The 23575-nt window shown below is 39.2% G+C and overlaps 2 protein-coding genes across 2 annotated transcripts in view; both read left to right on the top strand.

Moving 5' to 3' along the window:
- The first annotated feature begins 419 nt into the window (after positions 1 to 419).
- Positions 420 to 11659, top strand: LOC149283416 (ATP-binding cassette sub-family B member 10, mitochondrial-like). The gene is made up of 13 exons (XM_089497635.1): positions 420 to 867; positions 3203 to 3403; positions 4949 to 5151; positions 5254 to 5388; positions 6322 to 6468; positions 7131 to 7266; positions 7716 to 7811; positions 8338 to 8547; positions 9095 to 9174; positions 9391 to 9571; positions 10474 to 10517; positions 11220 to 11254; positions 11398 to 11659. Exons 1-13 carry the CDS (start codon positions 420 to 422, stop codon positions 11657 to 11659), a joined length of 2178 nt encoding a protein of 725 aa, XP_089353761.1.
- A 5745-nt stretch (positions 11660 to 17404) lies between these two features.
- The window catches only part of LOC149283415 (nuclear pore complex protein Nup133-like), a 29357-nt gene continuing 23186 nt past the window's right edge, over positions 17405 to 23575 (top strand). The window contains exons 1-10 of the mRNA XM_089497634.1: positions 17405 to 17553; positions 18243 to 18265; positions 18761 to 18877; positions 19202 to 19305; positions 19655 to 19756; positions 20150 to 20281; positions 20696 to 20866; positions 22210 to 22362; positions 22455 to 22525; positions 22903 to 23050. Coding sequence (XP_089353760.1) covers positions 17405 to 17553; positions 18243 to 18265; positions 18761 to 18877; positions 19202 to 19305; positions 19655 to 19756; positions 20150 to 20281; positions 20696 to 20866; positions 22210 to 22362; positions 22455 to 22525; positions 22903 to 23050 — 1170 coding nt within the window. The remainder of the gene's footprint in view (positions 17554 to 18242; positions 18266 to 18760; positions 18878 to 19201; positions 19306 to 19654; positions 19757 to 20149; positions 20282 to 20695; positions 20867 to 22209; positions 22363 to 22454; positions 22526 to 22902; positions 23051 to 23575) is intronic.

Genomic DNA, 23575 nt, shown 5'->3' with positions numbered 1-23575 from the left:
AGAGGTCTTCAGCAGCACACAGAAGAGGGCAACTAGGCGGTATCAGTGGGCTATCGGGGGAGAGAGGTGTATAGCCGGTGTTAATCAGTACTAAGCCGGCACAGTCATCATTACCACGATTACTGTCAAGAAGTGACGACCACGAGGTGACCCTAATACCCCTGACCTTCAGATCTGTGAGGGCTTCCCTGGGAGCACTATTCCTAGCTTCTATATCGTATTACGTTTTGGCCCTATGGCGGCTCTTGTTGCTGTGAACGCTAAATGAACTTTTGGCTAGTTGTGTGCTTTGCATCAGGTAGTATTTACACTAAAACTAGCCCTTTCTCATTGACGGTGATTGGGGTCTACAAGACATGCTGAGCACCAGTCTGTGGCTCACACACATGCTAGGTGCCTCAGGGGGCAAACCGCTGCTCATGCATAGACTGACCGTGCACACTGCATGCTGCTCATACAGGACTATCCAAGGCTTCAGAACTCAGCAAAAGATCCCTTTCCCAGCATGGAGAACAGGGGTCTCGTGTTTCATTTCTCAGAGGACACAGTCCTCAAAATACCATTCAGTGCCCTCCAAGCCCACCGCACCTGGATCTCTTCTGCTTGGGAGGCGTTCACCAGGTGCCCCTTGGGAATTTTTTGCAAGTGCCATTCTTCACCGGGATGCTGGTGCCATTCTGCGCAACAGGAACCTCAGGTGTTACAGCACTTCATCCACATCTAAGACCGGGACCCCAGGAGAAAATAAACTCACAGAGAAGAACCTTGAAGAACCTGGTGTACCCAGTTCAAACAAGCAAAACCTGGCCTCCCAGGATATGAAAAGACTGCTTGCGCTAGCTCATTCGGAACGATGGAGACTGTCAGGTATATATTTTGGAATGAAATCCGAAACTTGTAATTAACTGGTGGAGTTCAGTTCATCTATAGTATTCTACAGAACTGAAATCAATGCCAAATACCGGTGAGATGTGTTTACAATAAAGGGACGCAGTTGTAATTATGATGGGGCAGATCAATGAGTTTGAGGTGTACAGATCCAATTACTCCGGCAATTGTGTGGTCGGTAACATGGGTTTTAATTTATGTTTCTACAACTTTTGTCATTGAAGAGACCCCCAGATCAGCCAATATAGCAATGTAACCCAGGGACTTTGTCTATAGGAAAGAAAAAAAAAAAAACAGATTACCCAATTTTAAACCGTTTAAATGGTGCACTCGTTAATCCCAAACTGGGATGTAGGGTTAAACAGTAATGTCATTCAACTTCACTCTCTAACAGACGTTCAACCCTGCATGATCAGGCTGAAAGTCAACAATGTTTTAGTCTAGCCAGCTGGTAAGGACACAGTGGTTTAGAACTGTTGCATTAGTGTTGTGAGAATTCTTGGCGCTTGCCATTATGCGGTGTATTGCAAAACTATAATATATGAACAGTGAAAAAAGATCATTAGGTTCAATTCAAATATTATCCTAATTAATGATATAGCTGCTAATATTACAAGGTGATTGTGAACAGACCCACAAATAGAAAACATTTGGAAAAACAAACCATGTTATGAATTTTTGCTTCCCAAAATCATTGAGGTTGGTTTTGAAAACTGTGTCCTGAGGTTCTTCTAATACCTCTAAATAAGCCGTATTCAGGGTATTAAGGTGGTGAGAAATGCGAGATGAGAAACCCCTCATCGTGTCCCTGTGGACACACCATGCCACCCGTACAGGTATCTCTTCTACATTCAGGTGACCACGTTGGCCAAATATTTTCCCCAGCACATATCATTTTCACATGCTGCTGAAAAGTACTTAAATAATACCTTGCAGTAGGTGAGATGTATGTTTATAAAATAAAATAATTTTAGGTACATATTTAACAAATGTGAAGAAGCTTTATCATTGAAAGCATTTAAACGTTACTGCTCGCAAAATGTTTTATTTTTTGTCCCTAGAAGATGTAATGGGAAGCAATTAACAGAAAATACATTTTTGAGTACTTGTGATGCGTACAGTAATGGAGGAAAAAACATTGCTGTCAGATGAAGCACATATCTTTTTTCTGGGAATGGTTATCCGAGGCTAGCTGATTTATGTGCCACCAGAGTATGTACTTGCATGTGGAAGAGCTGTACGCTATTGTCTGGATACATTTTTTTTGTTCTTGTAAATCATACCATTTGTAAAACATGACAAGTGAGGCGCATTACATCAAAATGCATCCTGCGTCTTTCTATTGCTTTGATTCCAAATAATTGCGTTTTACGTCTGTAGTGTCCTAGTAAAGGTCTGCCTGATGTCGTGGTGCCCCTAGACTTGGATTTAAAAATCATGTGGAAAAGTGGTGGATTAGTGGAATAAGATTTTTTATATTGCTCAGTAGGGAGGTTTATCTTGAAATGGCTGCTTTTTCACAAACAATGAAGGAAAAATAATATGCAAGGACACCAAATAGGTAAGCCTGATTTTCAGAGGGGCCATGCTAAATTGGTAGATAATTAATGTTTATGGATATGTATAATGGCTTTGAAAAGAAAAGAAAAAAACAGCCATAAAACTTATTTTCGGCTAAACATGGGCGCACTAAATGTGTGTATATAGTGACAAAATAATTCAGTCCTCTCTGTAGCAGCGCTGGTCTCCAAGCACTCTGTAGTCTGGATACCTTGGAGCTTTTGGACAAAGGCCCAGCTTAATAAAGCAGTTGAGGGTAATTGTTTCTGTCAATTTCCTGCCTGTATCCTTGGCAACATACAGGTAATATCAGCCCATCAATACACAGTCATCTTACCTTATGAGTAGACACGGCAGACACAAAGCATATCCTAGGAAGTCCACCACAAAACATGGTGGCTTGAGGAAACAATCGACAGAAACGTTGGATATGCGTGAACCTGAGCTCAGGTGGACTCAAAACAATCTTTCCTGTCAAGTTCGGGGCAGAGTCCTTTTGTAAGCTTCTGGGTTCAGCCAGCAATTGCCTTAACTTTACTAGGACTGCTGCACAGTCCACGTAAATGAGGACTTGTCAGGCCTTTAGGCGATATTACATCAAGAGCACACACAATTTATTATTTTGTATTTTCTCCAAAACTCGGTAACCAATATACCATCCTCCCGTTATATAAGCAATGTATTTGGATACGGCATCATTTATTCTTTGGATGATTTGCTCTACCATACTTAAGAGTGTCTATTTTGTTTCCAGCTGCCATAGGGTTTCTCACGGTGTCCAGCGTTATCACTATGTCTGCACCATTTTTTCTGGGTAAAGTTATTGATGTCATATACTCAAACCCAACCGAAGATATTACATCCAGCCTCACATCTATCTGTGCCTTGTTGAGTGGTGTCTTCTTGTGTGGAGCTGCTGCCAATGCTACTCGTGTATACCTCATGCAGATCTCAGGTATGAAGTAAAGGTCTAATATATTTTTTCTTTTGAAAGTGTTACTTGCAGTGGGGGCAAAAAACCAAGGTCTCACTTAAGTCCTTTCAAGACAATTTTGCAACTAAGTACATTTACTTGGTACTTTAATATGACTTTACTTTTTAAAATATAAGCAAATGTAAAAATGTGTTCCACGATTCCTCCGAATTGAATAGAGCCCCATATATCTGGCAACCTACCCCTCAGTTATGTACATCTGCCCCCAGGCTTGCCACTCTGCCCCCAGATATGCCTTGAAACCCCTATATACCACTTTGCCACCTACATATGCCTAATACCCCCTTATATGCCACTCTGTCCACAGAGATGCCTTATATGCCACTCTGCCTGCTAATGTGCCTTATTACCTTCTATATGCCACTCTGCCTCCCTGATATGCCACTCTGCCCCAAGATATGCCTTATAAACCCTATATGCAACTCTGCCCCTCAGACTTACCAGTGCATCCCAAGACTTGTCCCCTGTGCTTCAGACTCCCTGGTGTCTAGTAGGGTAACCAGTGGACGTCTGCGCGATGCACGTAGACAACCCCCCCCCCCGGATGGTCATGTGCTCCATCATAGAAGTGCCGGGCGGAAGTGGAAATTGTCTGCGCGCATAGTGCAGTCATTCACCGGCTGCCGGAGAGGACGATCCAGGTACCCTGCAGTGCTGCGGGGGATCGTCCTCGAATATAAGACGAGGGGTACTTTTCAGAGTATTTGTTCTGAAAAACATTGTCTTATATTCGAGCAAATACGGTAGATAGAGGTGGGTAAAGGGGCAAAAGCATATGGTGTATTCAGCAGAATTCCACTATGTATTTGCAACAGGGTCATTGCAGTTATTTAAAGGGACCTCTCAGCTATCATATGCCTCAATGTGTATGATGACTGGAGTGTGCCTTTAAGACAGAATGTTCTGTTGGAAAGGGAAATAGCGTAACGGGTGGGGATTTCAATTAATAGAGAATGTTTTGTAATGAATGGCTTTTGTAATTGATGCAATTTGCAAGAAAACAGACAGCACTGCAAAACCACTTCCATTTTTGCGCAAAATTGTATCTTCCTTTTTCCCCCCTTTCTTTTTCATTTTTATTATACTGTTTGGTAATGATATCAAATTTTTATGTTCAGCGCAATACCCGTGATTTAGAACTTTTAGACTTTTTTTTCCACTGTGAGATTTGTATTTATGTGAAAGCATTTTGTGAATCATTTTTTTAGATTTTTAATTTAAATAGTCTTAACAAACCTGATAACATTGTGATTTTGTATTACATGCCAGAATACATAGCTACTAACCAAGACATGAAAAGTCACAGGTCTACCTCTGCGTACAGAACAGCAGATTTGTGTGTGGATTAGTTCAAGAACAAAACTTGCTGTTGACCTTTTTTTCATTCAGCTATGCTATGCCTAAACCAAAAACAATATGAACGCTTAAAAGTCCAGAACTCATGCCATTTGCCAATACACTGGTGTCGTTTTCCAACTAAAGATTAATCGCGTTTGTCTTTCTCAGGACAGCGTATTGTACGGAAGCTTCGGTCATCCCTGTTTGCCTCGGTCCTGAAACAGGAGGTCGGATTCTTTGATAAGACACGGACGGGAGAGCTCATAAACCGTTTGTCTTCGGACAGTGCTCTTCTTGGCCGATCTGTCACGGAGAACCTATCTGATGGTCTTCGAGCTGTGGCTCAGGCCTCTGTTGGAGTGGGGATGATGGTAACTTCATGTTGAGATATAACCTGTAGCATATCACAAAGAACGCTGTTTTTTTCTAAATTGTGTTAAAATCTGTTTTGTTTTTGTGTTCTTTTCCCATAGTTTTTTGTCTCGCCTCAACTCGCAGCATTCGTTTTGAGCATTGTGCCTCCACTTGCCATTGTAGCTGTAGTGTATGGAAGATACCTTCGAAAACTTTCTAGACAGACTCAGGATTCACTTGCAGAAACAACTCAGGTGTGTGTTTTATTTGCATTGATTCTATAATTTCTTTTTAAAATCTATACAACTAATAAGAAATCTAGAAGTGGATGAGATAACCATTTTTCATACAAATAAATGTAGTTGGTGCATCATTACTCATGTTAAGGATTTTTAAAGAATATTTTTAAGATTTGTTCTTAGTAGGGTCTATCTGTAGACTGTTTCACTGACGCACAGTGGGGAAATGTGTGGAGACACAGTTGAGTGATAGATGTACCATGAAATAAGGTACAATTTAGAGTGCTATGAAATGGAACATTACTTGAAATAATAATGCTTCACTCAAATTAAATTCTTAACAAAATATAGTGTTTGATTTTTTTCCCCCATGAACAGTAAAACATTACAATCATCATTTATGGCAGTAATTGTCTATTGTGTGCGAGAGGACTGCAAACAATCTCTGCAGTTAAACAAATCTTGACTAATGCTTAATGAGCTGCAAGCCATCATCGTTTAGCAACCCTGCTGGTATTTAGACAGTTTATGCTTATATAATTTTAAGGTTTTTCGAAATACAAAGTCCAATAACCGTTTTAGTATTGATCGAGAACAGATGGTCAATGCTAAAAGGCTAGTGATGAATACACTTTTTTACTACTAAATAACTGCAGATGTTAAGTCAGTGAATATTGTACAGAGAAATGGACGGTGATCTGGACGGTGAGGGTTGGGAGAATACAACATTACATGAAAGGATGCTTTAAAGAAATGATATTAATAAATGTAATGTGTTGGTGATAAAAATAGGCCATAGGTCAATATTGTTATATGTTGGGTTGGGCTCTGCAATTCTATTGTAGCGTTGGTTTTGAAGGCCAGTTGTAATGATTCGCTGTTTCGAACACTTATACAACAGAAAAAGCTAATTAACTAAATGATTACTTCCTTGTCTTTCTCCCTTAGTTAGCTGAAGAGCGCATCGGTAACGTTAGAACGGTCCGAGCCTTTGGGAAGGAGATGCTTGAAATGACAAAATACAACAGTAAAGTGGACTACGTGCTCAGTTTGGCAAACAAAGAAGCTCTTGCTCGTGCAGGGTTCTTTGGAATTGTGAGTAGTGATTGTTAAGCACTCATTTAACACACTTGCCATCTGGTTTCTGCTAAGAGAAACATAACAAATGCAAGAATGATTTTTTTTTTTTAAATGCAGTGAATTGGGGATGTCTCAAGTGGATTCCATTCATGAGACCTTGGCCCCACGTCAGCTATACTAATTTACCTAGAACACCCAAGAATTGCAAATCCCCTGTGCTCTTTTACATAAAAACCCAATTTTCTTACCTAAAAGCTCGTTGTGCAAGAGGGCATTCCCAATTTCTTAGGCTATTAGCAGTGATTTTCTATTGGCCTGAGGTTCTCAGTGCTGTCCCTCACTTAGGGCCATGAGCACAGGTCTGACTCTCATGGATCCACCTGTGCTGATTTTGATGCTATTCTTAAGACAGCGTATGTTACGTTTTTACTACATCTAGCACTTAAGCTATGTCAAGAAAGCCATGGTCTGGTTCTAAATGTCTCTGTAGAAATGCATTGTAAATTGACGCAATCCCCCCCCCCCAAAAAAAGCTACACTAAAGTTCACGCTTAACCTGTTTAAAATGAGAGCGTCATAGAGACAAATAGATTTTAAAGTGATGATAGTTTATAACCATCTAATATGAACATAAAAGCGTCCCTTTAGGAACTCTGATGTTTGTTTTTGTCTTACAGAGTGGCTTATCTGGGAACTTGATTGTACTGGCCGTTCTTTATAAAGGTGGAATCTTGGCAGGAGCTGCACACATGACCGTCGGGGAGCTCTCATCCTTTCTGATGTATGCCTTTTGGGTTGGCATAAGCATTGGAGGTAACTGTTGCTTTCTTGTGGTTGGTGCCACCAGTTAGATTGGTGACTTTGATGCATGCCTCAAGCACATGTAGCAGGGCGCACCGGCCTATCTATTTAAGTTTTTTTTTTGTTCATTTTATTCAGATTTAATTATACAAAAAGAAAAACAAAGATTAAGATACGTATTTTAAGATAAAATATGTATAAGAAGGCTGCAAACAATCTCAGTGATAAGGTGGATATTTCCTGATGCTTAATGAGCTGCAGATGGATTATGGTCAGCTGCTGATATTTACACGGGTTATTGCAGATTCATAGTTATGCTCCTATAATTCAAACCTGCCACTTAACCCTTTGAATCTGTTAGTAATACAAAAAGAAAAATACATGTACACCGTTTAACATAAGGTCATCAATGATCCAGGTAGTGTGATGCATATACAGACCATGCTGTCGTATATTTTAAGGTCTCAGCTCATTCTACTCGGAATTAATGAAGGGCTTTGGTGCTGGTGGACGCCTTTGGGAACTTCTTGATAGGAAACCCTGTATGCCTTTCAACGGTAAGCATTGTATATCTCATTGTTTAATTTATTTTCATTTTTTTTTCACCATGATCTCTAATTTTAATAAAGAGACAATGTTACATGATCTAGCAACTGATAACTACAATCATATCTGCTTGGGCCATCGACATCGTATTTAATCTTTTTATGCCCTTTTCTCTCGCAAGGCCATACATCTGCATCGTATGATAACATGGAAGTATGTGGCCACATGTTTCTTTCATAAGTCAATCGATGTGTCTCCCAATGTAAAGATATGACCAATGGTCTTTTATCTTCTGTAGTAACAGCAATACTTTACCCTTTTCATTAACTAGTTTAGTATTTTGAGGTTATTGCATTTAAGTGCATTATTAAGTTTACGGTTTAGGAATCTTTAATGACTCGTAGCCCATTGCTTCTGGCAGGTGTCTCATTCACAGGGACTTGCCGGCATATGACATCTGTATACTCCTTTTTTTTTTTTATTCTCCTTTTAAGAAAGTTTGGCATTAATCATTTGTTAATTGTTTTTCTATTTAAGAGGGTTTGGTATTGAATCCTGATGTGTTCAAGGGCTCTCTGCAGTTTCGAGATGTGAGCTTCATGTATCCAAGCCGTCCTGATGTTTCCATTTTCTCTGGCCTCAATCTGTCCATCCCGTCGGGGTCAGTGATGGCAGTAGTTGGCCCAAGTGGATCTGGGAAATCAACTCTGGTGTCGCTGCTACTAAGGCTGTATGATCCTGACTCTGGTACATGTTTTGTTTTGGTCCTCAATCCCATAATTAACCATGGGCATTATTTTCATGTTTTCTATGTAGTCTTTTGCATGTGCACACCATAGTTTTATACAGAGATGGGGATATATAACAGACTTTCCACATATAAACTACTGCTGATAAATTTAGATATCTAGGATCCAAAAGTGAGTCTACAGTTATTTAAATGCCTGAGTATTTCTCACTTGTCTTAATAAGAAGCATACTAAGTGCTCCACTTAATTTGATGTTTTTATTTTAACATTTAGATGGTTACGTTAGTCCATGAAAGTCCCAATCTAGTCAAGTACAATCCATATAGTGACACAAAATACAATAAAATAGTATTGTCTCCTTCTATGGGTGTATACATTTCTATAAATTGTTAGCGTTTCATTTAAATTAATAAACATTTTGTAACAGACAAAATATTTAAATGTTGGCCAAAGTAATGAAGTAATAAATTATCAGTAAGAGATATATTCTTAACCAAATTTACATTTGTCATTTCTATTTTTTTTTTTTTTATTTTTTTTTGAAGGATCCATTTATATTGATGGCCATGATGTACGGGAGTTAAATCCCTTGTGGCTCAGATCTAAGATTGGAACCGTAAGCCAGGTAGAGTAATTTTTTTTTTTTTGTTGATGTGCGTCACATGAAGGGAAATCAATTGAGCTAATTCACACTAAATTTAGAAAAGGATGATAATAATAGGAGTCTTGAGAAACTTTACATTCGCTGAAAATTATGATAAAAGGATTGACATTTTTGAATACATGCCTGTTTTATATCAGTTTTTCCAAATACAAGCAATATTGGTTTTTTTCGTGCCAGGAACCTGTGCTGTTCTCTTGTTCTATCTTTGAAAACATTGCTTACGGAGCAGACGATCCCTTAACAGTGACAGAAGAGGAAGTACGCAAGGTTGCTGACATTGCCAATGCCCTGGGTTTCATTGAAGGCTTTCCCAAAGGATTCAACACTATTGTGGGTGAAAAAGGAGTACTGCTTTCTGGTAAGGTTTTTTTTTTATATAATACATAAACGATGATGATCTTTCATGTCTTTATTGAACACGCCCATTAAACAGTCACAATGCTGGTGGAAAAAGTGGACGCTAGGGTTTAATAACTGGTCCAACCCTCATTTGGCAGCAATATCCTAACACAAGCTCTTCTAGAAGATGCAGATCAGACCTACACAACTTGCATTCCTCCTTAAAGAACTGCTTAAGCACAGCCATATTCTTAAGATGTCTGGTGTGCACTGTCATTCCACAGCATTTCTAATGAGTTTTGGTCTGGGCTCTGACTGGGCCACTCTAAAAGGCTTTTTTAAGCCATTCTGTAGTAGATTTACTTTGATGTTAAGGTCATTGTCATGCTGCATCGCCCAACTGACGGAGTGCCACCCTTACCTTATACTGTATGACACCTTGATAAACTTAGGAATCCATTAACCCTCCGATGATGGCAAGCTATGCAGCAAAGCAGCCCCAAAAAATGATGCTCCCTCTGCCATACTTCACTGTTTGGATTATATTTTTATGTTGGCACGAGGTGCCATTTTTAGACCATATGTAGAGTTGCAAGTTTTTCCTGAACAATTCAACCTTAGTTTCATCAGTCTGCAAAACATTTTCCGGGTAGCATTGTGGAGTGTCAAGATGCTCTTTGGCAAACTTCAGGCACACAGCAATGTTTTTTGGAGAGCAGCGGCTTCCTCTGTGGTGTCCTGCCATGGTCTCCGTGCCTGTTCAATGTTTTGCGTATGGTAGATTCATGAACACTTCTCTGACATTGTCAAGATACATTTTTTATTAACCAGAAAATGTTATATTGTTTCACTACTTTTATTTGGCACATGTCTTTATGGTTTTTTTTTTCTTTGTTTTTTTTTTCCTTGTAATAATTGAAGGTGGCCAGAAACAAAGAATTGCTATTGCACGGGCATTGCTTAAGGTAAGATAGTTTCAGACACTTGCACAAGGACAATTGCCAACAAAACTTTAATCAAGCTTCTGTTTCATAATAGCTATAAACTATATGTACTGTTCAACAGGTTTTTGTTCTATTATATGACCGTAAGAGTCACCACCATAGTGAATGCCTGCTAAGTGATAGGTTAGGCACATGTCTGGGCCCTTACAGATGTTAGGGCCCAGATGGCCTATATTCACTGACTGGGGCAGTAGGAGGAGCATGTGGAAGGGAGGCAGGAGGAGTACAGGATGAGGCCACTCAGTGGGTCGCTATCTTGAGGTTTGTATTGGGCCCCAAGATTTCTAATGGCGGCCTTGTAATACCTAGTAACATCAAAGAACTAAGGTGTTCAAATCTCCTCTGGGTCGTTCATTTCAAACGTATGTCATTAAGTCTTTGAGCCACAGACTATAGAGCACAATAAGTAAAATGAAGAGCACGACTGCGAGTTGTTGTCTATAGCACTAAATTCATCTGTGATCCTTCCCTTGCGGCTTGAGCACAAATAATATAAATAAAGCATAAATACTTATATGCATCACAAAAATCAATGCTGATTTGTAAATGTCTCTCATCGCATATCTCTCATTAAGAGGCCAATAGGTGTGTTAAATGTTTCAATGAGAAGCGCTTCTTCTGTTTCATAGAATAATTATGTAATCCTGCATTTCTTTTCTTTAGAACCCCAAAATTCTACTTCTGGATGAGGCAACAAGGTAACATTTAAAATATTACTTTATAAGTTTAAAATATTATTTTGCCATTACGTTACAATTCTTTTTTTTTTTCTTTTGTTTTGTAATTGAGTGGTGTGTTTGTTTTGAAAACCTTGGTACATCTTTATTTTTTTTACCCATAGTGCTCTGGATGCTGAAAACGAATACCTAGTCCAGCAAGCATTAGATCGACTAATGGAAGGGCGGACGGTCCTCATCATTGCTCATAGATTATCTACCATCCAAAATGCCGATTCTGTTGCCGTCCTTGACCAGGGTCAGATTGTCGAGAATGGAAAACACGAAGAACTGCTAAAAAATAGAGATGGTGTTTTTAGCAAACTTATGGAGAAACAAGCATTTAACATGCGAAGTAGGCATCCTATTCACAGAGCCCAGTCATGATAACTTTTATAAAGGAGCCAAAACATATGTTATGGTAAAAAAAATAATAAAAGTATAGTATTTTCTACCATTTTTTTTTATTAATCAGAATTTTTAAGTATTAATAATATACATTGTTATAGCAATAACTACATTTATTTATGATCACCAAGCACAAAATAGGATACTTTTCTGTATGTTGGATATACACGCATTACTGTAATTAATATTGCCTGATTTATGGACTACCATTAAAATAAATGCTAATCAGTACAAAAGGTAGTTATGTACTGTGGAACCTCTGTAATTTCCATATTTTACACCAATTATGTGTATTTATTAGAAATTATATACAAAATGATAATGTTCTTGGTTGTTTTGGAGGAGATCAACCAAATATGGTCAATTGGCAACTTACTTTGCAAGGTTCTCCCAAAACATTATTTGATGTTCTACTATGGTTCTGCTAGTTTCTAGTGATCAGACACAAATATGTTAATAACAGATTGCAGTACACTTAAATTATTTGTTCTGTAGCTCACGTTTTATAAGAAGCCTGTGACTAGGATTCTTTTTTTTGTTATATTTAGTGTTTTCCCAAACACTTGGTATGTGTGGTGCCACTAGTTTTCCCTTGCCCTTAAGTGCTAATAACCAGAAGTTCAGATCAGAGATCTGTTTGTTAAAGACGCCATAGAGGTATAAGGTGAAAGTGTTGTTTTATCAACAGACATATGCTTTTGTTTCAACTTCAGTTTAAAGACTTTCTGAACGGGAGACTAAACTAAGTTGTAGAGTATTTTCTTATTAGTTAAATTTGTACTTTAGAGGTAGTTTGCCTTTTTTGTTTTTCTAAAAATCAAATTAATATTCACTATAATGTGGCGCTGCAATGAAATTGTGTTCCATTGGGTAGATAAAATAATCAAATCAATGTCATGAGCTTCAAGATTTTGCTGGTATAGAGATGAAAACCATCAGATATTTTCCTCGCTGCTTATTTGATATGTTTTATACATTCCCCTGATAATCCAGGACAGTATCCCCGTTTGTCATGTCATTTATATAGATCCAAATTTTTATTTTAAGATTTTTGGTATTTAATAAAATTGGCCATTTACAGTTACAAGCTGTTTTATTAAATGCCAGAAAGAACACCCAATTACGTCTATTTATGTATTTTCTTTGTGTGCAATTTTATATTGGTATTTGTGTTTGCTGCTGGGAATCTCTTACTGCCAGTACAAAATTGTGTTTACATACGTGTTAAACAACGTGTATAGATTGTGAACTATGTAATGTGCCAATTGGAGCTTGAATCATTCTTTACTGCAAGAGTTTGGTAAAACACAAAGGAAAGTATGTATTTCACTATGTTATATATGCTTTGTAATAAATATTTCTATAACATACATCTATTCTATTGAAATACCAAAATAACTAGCGATACTTAAGTTGGAAACATTTTACAAATCACTAATGCAAATTAACAGAAATTTGATATTTATGGAATAGTAGTAATAATTGTGTAAAGAAAAAATACAGTGCTAAATTTTTACTATTCACTCAAATGTGTGTAAAAAAAAAAAAAAAATACTTAACAAAACTTGTGGATACTTTTATAAATGGATTGTCGCACATAAATTAGTATGGGAAGTACATTTTAAAATGTGTACCACTGGGTTATCTTCTGTATTAACAACTTCCTTCTATGTCTTCTTAGTAATTTGCTCTTGGGACACTATATGGCCAAAAGTATTGGGACACGTCTCTTAATTATTGCATTCAGGTGTTTCAGTCAGACCCATTGCCACAGGTGTATAAAATCAAGCACCTAGCCATGCAGTCTGCATTTACAAACATTTGTGGAAAAATTGGTCGTAAAGAACTCTGTAAATACAAGCATGGTACTGTGATGGGATGCCACCGTTGAAATAGGTCAGTGAAATTCCATTCCTGCTAAATGTTCCACGGTCAACTGGTATTATTGGAAAGTGGAACAGCAGAAACTCAGCCACAAAGCGTAAGACCACGTAAAGTCACAGTACAGTTGCCAGCTCTGGAACAGGGGCAATGTTTTCTGTTCTATGTTTGGCAGTCTGATGGGTGAGTCTGGGTTTGATGGATGCCAGGAGAACGTTACCTGCCTGACTGCATTGTGTAAAGTTTGGTGGAGTAGGGATACTGATCTAGGGCTGTTTGTCGGTGGTTGGGCTAGGCCCCTTTCTTCTAATGAAGGGAAATCTTAATGCTTCAGATTACCAAGGCATTTTGGACAATGCTATGCTTACAACTTTGTGGGAACAGTTTGCGGAAGGTCCGTTTTGTTATTTCAGGATGACTGTGTCCCATTGTACAAAGCAAGGGCCATATAGACATGGTTGGATTAGTTTGGTGGGAAAGAACTTGACTGGTCCGCACAGAGCCCTTCGCACATCTTTGGGAAGAACTGGAACGGAGATTGTGAGCCAGGCCTTCTCATCCAACATCAGTGCCTGACCTCACAAATGCTCTACTGGATGAATGGGCAAAAATCCCCACAGAAACACTCCAAAATCTTGTGGAACGCGTTCCAAGAAGAGTGGAAGCTTTTATGGCTGCAAAGGGGGCACTAACTACATATTAATGTCTTAGGTGTTTAGAATGCAATGTCATAAAAGTCTCTGTTGGTGTAATGTTCAGCTGACTTTTGTCCATATATGCTCAGAAAAATATCCCTCCTTTTGTATTCAAGGTTGTCTTATATTCAAACCTCAAATAGAGGTCTGACTACAAGACTAAGATCCCCCGCAGCGCTGCAGGGGCCTGGATCCTCCTCTCTGGGTGCCGGTGGACGTCTGCCCGATGTGCGCAGTCAACCCTCGCTGCTACCCGACAACTCCGCCTGGGCTTCTATGACGAAGCGCCGGCGTGAGATGACCTTCCGGTGCTCTGTCATAGAAGCTCCAGAGTGGCATATAGGGGGGTATGAGGCATATCTGGGGGGCAGAGTGGGCATATAGGGGGTATAAGGCATATCTGGGGGGCAGGCCGAGGGGCAGATGTGCATAACTGGGGGGCAGGTTGGCAAATAAAAGGAAATAAAAACAAGAAATGCATTTTTCTCAATCCTAATTTTTATTAACTATGAAAAAAGTTTACATGTGAATTAATATTTACAAGTAAAACTTTTTTTCCTATAGGGTAGTCATATTCAGGCTTTATTTCGTAAATTAATATTTAAATTTTGGGGGGTCGTCATAATCTATAACGCTAGCAAATATGCTATATTGGGTATAAAATCACGGTACACCCACGACATTGGTTAGATTTTGTTAATGCAAAAGTAACATTAATGCACATTTTCAGTGGGTATTGACCATACAGTACTGAAATGAACCTCATAGTCAAGACTTGTATGCCCCTTGTGGTAAACGGTAATGCGCATGTTCCAATTTAGACCCCATAACATCCCAAAAACATGGTAAATCTATATATGTGAGACTTGGCTATATCAAGTAGATGTTGTTGAATGAAATATTTGATTTTGTTCTGTACTTCTGTTGAAGAAAGCAACTGCAATACTGTGAAAATAAAATGTGTTCCATTTTTTCACTTTCCTGTTTTGCTTTTTTTTTTACACTAAATTATAACATATATATACATGATATACTGTATATAAAATGGTTTTAGAAAAAAACCCCAATATATTTGCTTTGTGTGTGTGTTCAATAAATGAGAAAGTGGGAAATTAAAGTTAAACAGAGACAGCAAAAATGCTAAAAGCTCTTGCATCTGCAAGAGTAAGATAGCGTAAAGGGGTTAATTACATTTGTGATTGCAATGTTTCTGCTGTAAATGCCTCACCCTAAAAATGTATAATGTATTTTTGTATGTTAAGCAAGCTTGTTTTTTAATGTGTTTTGTCCACAAAATTGACAAGCCACCTGGTGGCGTGGCATAGGCTGAGCCAGACCATCAATTCTGCCCTTTGAGCTGTGTAGAAGTGGACCAGACTTGTCTGTGACCATTTGAATGTTTGTATGTACTTAATTAGCTAAATTGCACTCATCATTAATATACAGTGTTTTTTTTAATACCCAAACTGTAATTAAAACAAACAATAATTAGAAGATTGTTTGAGTGTAAAATAATACACTTGGGATGTAAAAAACCCAAGGCATAATATAACATTGGTGGCACTGTACTGTCAGTAACTGCGGAAGAGAGGGACTTCGTTGTAATTATTTTTGAGGTCTTAAAGGTGTGTGGAAAAGCAAGCAGGATGCTGGATTCCATAGGGAGAGGCATTAGTAGCCACTTTGGAGGTTCTGCCACTTTACAGATCTCTGGTCAGGCCTCACCTAGAATATTGTGCACAGTTCTGGAGACCCCATCTCCAGAAGGATATTGACACATTGGAGAGAGTTCAGAGGAGAGCTTAAAAAATGGTAAGCGGTTTGCAGGACAGAAATTATCAGGAAAGGTTTAAAGGATTTTAATATGTACAGCTTGGAGGAAAGAAGAGAGAGGGGGGTGCAATAGCAACATTTAGATAAAGGGATTTAACAAAGTACAACAGGCAAGCTTATTTGAAAGGAGGAGCAATGTTAGAACAAGGGGTTAGAGGTTTAGATGTAATGTAAGGAAGCTCTAATTTACTGAGAGGGTAGTAGATAAATGGAACAGTCTCCCAACAGAAGTGGTAGAGGCCAATATAGTCAGGGAATTTAAACAAGCATATGATAGACATAAATCTATCCTCCATATAGGACGAGTGTCAGGTTGTTTAGTGTGTGTTAGTGCGAGTGTCAGGTTGTTTAGTGTGTGTTAGTGCGAGTGTCAGGTTGGTTAGTGTGTGTTAGTGCGAGTGTCAGGTTGGTTAGTGTGAGTGTCAGGTTGGTTAGTGTGTGTTAGTGCTTGTGTCAGGTTGTTTAGTGTGAGTGTCAGGTTGGTTAGTGTGTGTGTTAGTGAGAGTGTCAGGTTGGTTAGTGTGTGTGTTAGTGAGAGTGTCAGGTTGTTTAGTGTGTGTGTTAGTGAGAGTGTCAGGTTGGTTAGTGTGTGTGTTAGTGCGAGTGTCAGGTTGTTTAGTGTGTGTTAGTGCGAGTGTCAGGTTGTTTAGTGTGTGTTAGAGCGAGTGTCAGGTTGTTTAGTGTGTGTGTTAGCGTGAGTGTCAGGTTGTTTAGTGTGTGTTAGTGCGAGTGTCAGGTTGTTTAGTGTGTGTTAGTGCGAGTGTCAGGTTGGTTAGTGTGTGTTAGGGCGAGTGTCAGGTTGGTTAGTGTGAGTGTCAGGTTGGTTAGTGTGTGTTAGTGCTTGTGTCAGGTTGTTTAGTGTGAGTGTCAGGTTGGTTAGTGTGTGTGTTAGTGAGAGTGTCAGGTTGTTTAGTGTGTGTGTTAGTGAGAGTGTCAGGTTGGTTAGTGTGTATGTTAGTGCGAGTGTCAGGTTGGTTAGTGTGTGTGTTAGTGCGAGTGTCAGGTTGTTTAGTTAGAATTAGTTGCTGTTTATGCGAGTCACTACCAGAAAATTGTTAATAGCAGCAGAGATGATTCGAACGGCCCCAGTGTTCCTCTCTGTATTATTAATAACATGCGGCTAACTGTTCTGTATCACCCCCATCCCACACTGTCCGCGGGAAACGCCAAAGCAGCTGCTGTCCAATGACTCGCCTGTACAGGACGCCTTCTCACTGATGTCATTACCAGCGCGACACGGGGGCGCGTCTACGTCCCACATTTCCTAAAGCGGGAGCGACGTTTGAAACCACATCGCTGGTTTGACGGAATCGTGATGTTTCCGTCGCCCCGTACCCCGGCCGTGGTTACGGCGCGTCGCCCTCTCAACCCCCGTGCACCCAGCGTTAGGAAGAGCCTGGGACCCGGAGCAGTCGCCACTCCGTCGCCCTCGGGGCTCTTCAGTCCCGCGAGTCGCCGAGTCTCGTGCAGCGGCCCCCGGTGAGTGATTGTACTGGGAACCCTGCGCGACTTTTGACTTCCTGATCGCACGGAGGCAACGTCTGTTAGTTATGGATGGTAACTCACATGATGCTCAGCCATTGAAAGGCTGTGAGAGCTCGGGCATTAGTGTGCCTTGCCTGTCCTTGGTGTTATTGTGCATTTGACTGCAGAAGGGGTTAATTAACGAATGAGCATGGAGCAAGAAGCGGTTGGCTATATAATGCATAGTTAAATCCCTGTGTCCTGAAACTTTCCTCACCCCTTAACTTATGCATAGTCAGCTCAGCCCTTTCTCATCCAGTTGAAACCACAATGATAAAGAATAGTCTCTATAGAATATATACAGTATGTTACATATGTATTTGCTAGTGACAACTGTTGCTAAAATATAAGCAGCGCACTAAATGTATAGCAATGGATCTAAATGCCAAGCCCGTATCACAGTACATAGAGGCACTGTAACCATCCCTGCTGGAGGTTGGCGTAGCCCCCTTCTGCTCTGCTCTGTTCTGTACATTAAAAGGAACACTTGCCATCATTTTAATACGTATGATAGTTGAGATGATAATCCCCCCCCATATGCATTTGCCCACATCCCAACTGGATTTCTTGCAGGAGTTATCACTTCCTGTCTTTTTGCTAAGATCAAGTGACTACCCTCTTGGTTTAAGGCTGGGTTGCCTGGCGCCCCGAGGTCCTTACGTGTCCCCAGACCAAGGTCCACGTCTGAGCGCAGTGCGTCCATCCCTCCTGCAGGCCTTTTGGCTGGGGAGGGAAAGGGTTGCAGATCTCTTCGCGGAGTGTGGACCCGAGGGCGAGGGCGAGGGCGAGGGCGAGGGTGGGGGGGGGGGGGAGACCTGGTGTCCACCGTGGCTTCATCGTCCTATTCTTGGCAGTAGGTGCCACTAACCTCGGGGTTTCAAAAAAATAAATATATTTTAAAAAGAGCGTTGTGTGGCTAAACACATCTCCCTACATATGAAATACTTAAGGCCAGTCAGCTCCATCACTGGCTCTGGAAAAAAAAAAAAGTGCGGGCAGGGGTCTGTTGAGACCCCTGGCTGCATCTGTGAAAAGCTGTAGCATGTAAAAGTATTCACAAAGTAAGAGTGTCCCTTTTAAAATAACTTTATTAAACCTTAAGCATTGCATGTTTATTACAATGTACTCCTCTTTGTTTCTATTAGAGCGACTCCTTCACGAGTTCTCCTTCATTCAGCTGCAAGTGACACCGTGAATTACAGTGTTCAACTCTTTGGGTCCTCCCTCCCTGTAAAAGTTATGGAGCCCTTGACAAGTGCTGATCGTAAGTTTTTCTTAAATTATTTCTTGTTCTATGGATTTGAGGTCTGTATCCCTAGAATTTATTTTAGCCATTAAGGGTTTTTTTTTCGTTTCTTTCTTCATGTCTGAAATCCCAGACATGGGATGTAGATTGATGTCATTGACTGCATTTCACAGCTGTCTTCAACTCCTGATTAACTTAAGCTGCATGGGAACTTTATTTTGGTTGTGCTTTTTACCATTGTTTCTTAAGTAGCTTAAAAAGAGCAAAGCAGGGTATTAATTCTGGAAACTTCTGCTAGTTTTGTACTTATTCCCCTTTCTCTCTGACACTTCTCTTCTGCAGCTGACAAACCTCTGTCTGCAAAGATCCATGAGGGAGGATGGGCATGGCTTGTCTGCAGAGATCGCCTTATAATCTGGAAGATTAGTCAGACTTCATCAACCAAGGTCCATTGCAAAATTCTGTCAAATATTTGTGTTTTTCATTTTGTGGAAAAAATACTTTTGTATTACAGAGGATAGTTTATTTCTCGGGGGGGGGAGACACAAAAAACACCCTATATCCTCAACTGTAAATACATGTGCCTTCTATGGCAGATGGTGAATAGTAGCATTGTTATGGAGGTCTTTTATATGGCTAGATCATTCTAACAAATAAATAAGGCATTTGTAAATGATTCTTCTATTACTAAAAACATGTCGCATATTCTGTTATTTTTTTTCCATTTGAAATGTTGTATTGAGTTGATTGCCGTGCTGTTTTTTTTTTTTTTTCTTTCATTTTTTTTTTATACAGCTGATGGTGTGTAAAGAGCTGCAGCTCCCACCTAGTGCCTTCCCATACTCTGCTGATTTAGTAGACATCTCTATCTACCCAGTGGATGGTGCACCTTCACATGTAAGTCACTTTGTCCTTCAAACATAATTACTGGCCTAGGACAGAAGAGTTCTCGTTCTGTAAAAGTTGCTTCCCAACAATTGGTTATATAAATGGGGAAAGAAGGGGAAAAATAGCCTCCTTAATGTATCACAACCCGCAAAGCTTTATTCTACAGTGGCATGGTGGCTTGAGTTCACTTTTACACTTCTAAACTGAAGTGATTTCTTAATACTTCTTATGACAGGCTTCCATTTTCTTTTCTTGTATGGATAGCCATAATAAAAAGGTATTGCTACATACTATAATATATCTTCACATATGTTTATAATTTACATGCAGCCATGCATAGTTTGATGTACCTAGAGCTTATATTTACATTTATGTAATCAATTTCCCATTCTCTGTCTTTAGTGCGTGGCAGTAATGGCCGCTACCAGCGAAGGCTCCATCCGCTACTGGCCGAATCTTATGCATGAAGCTTCTTACATGGAAACGCACACAGACTTCGGAGGTGCTCTTTGTGCATTTTTGACAGCTGTTAAGGTAGGTCTGCCAGAGGTTCAAAACACTGTTTATAGTTTTGGAATGCCACATTTCTTTCACAATGAAAAGAAATTCCACATTTGTATAATGTGGTAAATGTGCCACATGAATGCGCTTATATTGTAATAAAAAAATAACTGTTTCTGAAAAAGTAGCACATTATAGGCAGCATACATGTTTAACAGATCAGACAACCTCATTAAGACAGGAGTGATCTGTAAAATAATTTATTGTAGGTCCGTTCATAGCAATCTTTAAATCCCTTTTAAAGGCATGCCTAGGTAGTCTTGCAATCTATTGCAATTCAAGTAGCTGATTAAGGTATCGTATTCACCAGATTTGCTCCTCGTTAGGGTTTTATCAGACTTCTGATGTCAGGTTTGTTTTAATACAAGTTCTTATTTTTCTTTTTAGGCTGGCAGTTTTATCCTCTCCTCCTCAAAGAATCAGCTGGTACGGCTCATTCCAGAAACATCTGGAAAGATCCATCAGCGGGTCCTGCAGCAGGGTCAAGGAATGTTGTCTGGCATTGGTCGCAGAGTTTCCTCTCTCTTTGGTATATTGTCCCCCGGTGTGGAGTCTGCTGTAAGTTTTTTGAAACATGCTACAATCAAGATTGGGAAGGGCATAAACGGTTTATATGGTTGAATACTTTCCATTAAGTAAATATCTCATTCTATCAGACTATTTATGCAATCTGTAGATACAACATGCACACACACAAATATTATGTGTGAGACTTGTGCATCTAGATTTGTAGAAAATTGCAAATTTAACTGTTTCACAATTCATACAAATTCCCGATAAATAGGAGGGACCACCAATGAAACAAACAAAAACTAAGCAGAAAGCTCTGCATTTTTTATATGATTTTTGGTTTTTTTTTTTTCACTCACACACTTGCCTACACTCTCATTTACTGTCTCATGTTTTCTTGGAATGTCTCCCTACCTTCTCCGCCGACCTTTTCCACGTCCCTGTATCTGTGCCTCGCAACTCTGCTTCTTATCCTTAATCTTCTTGTTCTTCTGCCTTCTTTATTCATCCGCTTCTCCATGGACAATGAGACATGACCTCTTGGTGAACTTTCCCAAAATGGCGGCGCTTCCAGGCACCCTTTCCCGACTGGATGAAGCATCAGGAAGTTCACCAGAAGGCTTCTTTCGGCAGAGCCTCCAGGCACATGCTCTCCCCGATTCCGCCAATTGCAAGGAGAGTGTGTGCCTGAAAGCTATTTTGCGAACGTACACAGAAGGTCATGTCTATAGAGAAGCTGACTAAGAAAGAAGTTGGAAGCACTAGAAGATGGGATGTAATAGAAGAAGCGGCATGCAGAAACGGTCGGAGGAGAAAGTTGGGAGACATCTGAGATGGCGTGAGAGAGTGAATGTAAAAATCCCCCTGATTGTCGTCCAAAACGAATGGACACGAAACGGAATTCGGTGTCGGAAAACGATTAGACAAAATATTGTCCTAATCGTTCTTGGTCCATTTGCACAAGTCTTTTATGAATACATACATAAAACTAAACAGTGAGTCCTGCAGACACTTAAGATGCTAATTGTGTGTTTGCTTATGAATGCAATAAACAGTTTCTCAGTAGCCATAATTAAACCTATTTATATGCAATGTATGTGGATTCTGTGTACCTCTTTATCCACATTATTTTTACACAGTACTTTACAAGCAATGCCAGTATTTTTTCCTCTTAAGTTCTCAAGAGCAAAAAAAATAAAGAAATGAAAATAAAATCTAAAATAAAAAAATGCTTTACCCTATCTGCTAAACTGTTTATCTAGAATGCACTAACAAGCTCACCAGTGTAGTTTAGCTGTCTATTAATGTTTATTATGGTCTGCCACTTTACAGAATAGTTTATACAGTTTAATGTCAGATTGTTACTTACATGAACATGTTATCTGTCGCAGCTATGTAGTGTCTTCTGGGACAAAGGCGATTGCTTCTACACCCTCACTGATTCCAACATTAACAAATGGGAGATGGATGATGCCTCAGAGTATCATGTTCTAAGCTGGGACATGAGTAGAATACTCAGAGAACATATAATTGATGCTATTTGGGTGAGCTTACATTTTTAAACTTTTTAGGTTTTGTTTATTTTTTTTTGTCCACCATATTAAATAAAATTAAAAAAAAATCCTATCGTTTTTAGGGATCAGAAAGCAACTATGAAGCTATTCGAGGTGGAGTGAATATAGAATATTTGGATCTTAATCAAAATTGGTGAGATATAATTTGTATTTTAATGGTTTTGATTAGTGTGTTCAGTTGGATTGCAATGCTTTTAGACTTAAAACTAATACGTGATTGAAAAATCCTTGAAATGTTCACTTTCAAAGCTCTGGCTAGTGTATTTCCACCAAGAACAATTATACTCTAGTCTCGGGCAAGTATCGCCTGAATTCTTGTTAAAATAAACCAAAAGAAAAAAAACAGAACGTTTCCACATTAAAAGTGCATATGTCTTTTTTATATATATATATATATATGAACCCATTTGTTGCATGGTAATTACTGGTTCTGTGATACAAATGTATGAATTGGTGAGTTTGTAAGAATGTGATTAATATTTCTGATCTCTGGTTTCTTTTATCTTTTAGTGATGGTTTAGTCATCTTGGCTGTTGCCTGGCACCATGGAGACAGTCCCTGTCTGGGTTATTACACTCTCATAACAGTGAATGATGAGGGTTACAACATATCTGATGAGGTCATTGTAGAAGTAACTCAGTTTAACCCCCTGTTTCAGGTGAGGTCACTTTTTTTTCCTTTTCAATATTTAGTTTGTAAGGTAGTGTTTTAATTGTCAATGTTTAGTGCCTCTACTTTTAAGGGAATACTTTAGTAATGACTCTCTTACTCTAATCCGTTGCTAATCACTTAGGCAGTTATTGCTTCGGATGCATGAAGAGCTATTGCCGATAGTGGCAAGAAAAAGTAAGTGAACCGTCTGGAATTACCAGCATTTATGTATAAACTTTGTCCTAAAATATGATATGATCTTCATCTAAGTAACAATAATGAACAAATACAATATGTTTTAACTATTAACACAAGTTATAGTATTGTTGTCCATATTTAATAATACATAATTCAAGCATTCAAAGTGTGGGTTGGAAAAAGTAAGTGTAGACCTAGACCAATAACGTCAACAAAACCTAACTGGAGTCAGGAGTTGGAAAACCTAGAGTCCAATCAATGAAACGAGATAGGAGGTGTGTTTTAGAGCTACTTTGCTATTCTCAAGAAGCATCTGCTGATGTGAACCATGCCT

The sequence above is a fragment of the Sceloporus occidentalis genome, unplaced genomic scaffold (genome assembly GCF_023333645.1).
Source record: "Sceloporus occidentalis isolate IW3139 unplaced genomic scaffold, rSceOcc1.0.p SCAF_105, whole genome shotgun sequence".
Lineage (NCBI taxonomy): Eukaryota > Metazoa > Chordata > Lepidosauria > Squamata > Phrynosomatidae > Sceloporus > Sceloporus occidentalis.
This window is presented reverse-complemented; position numbering and strand designations above follow the sequence as displayed.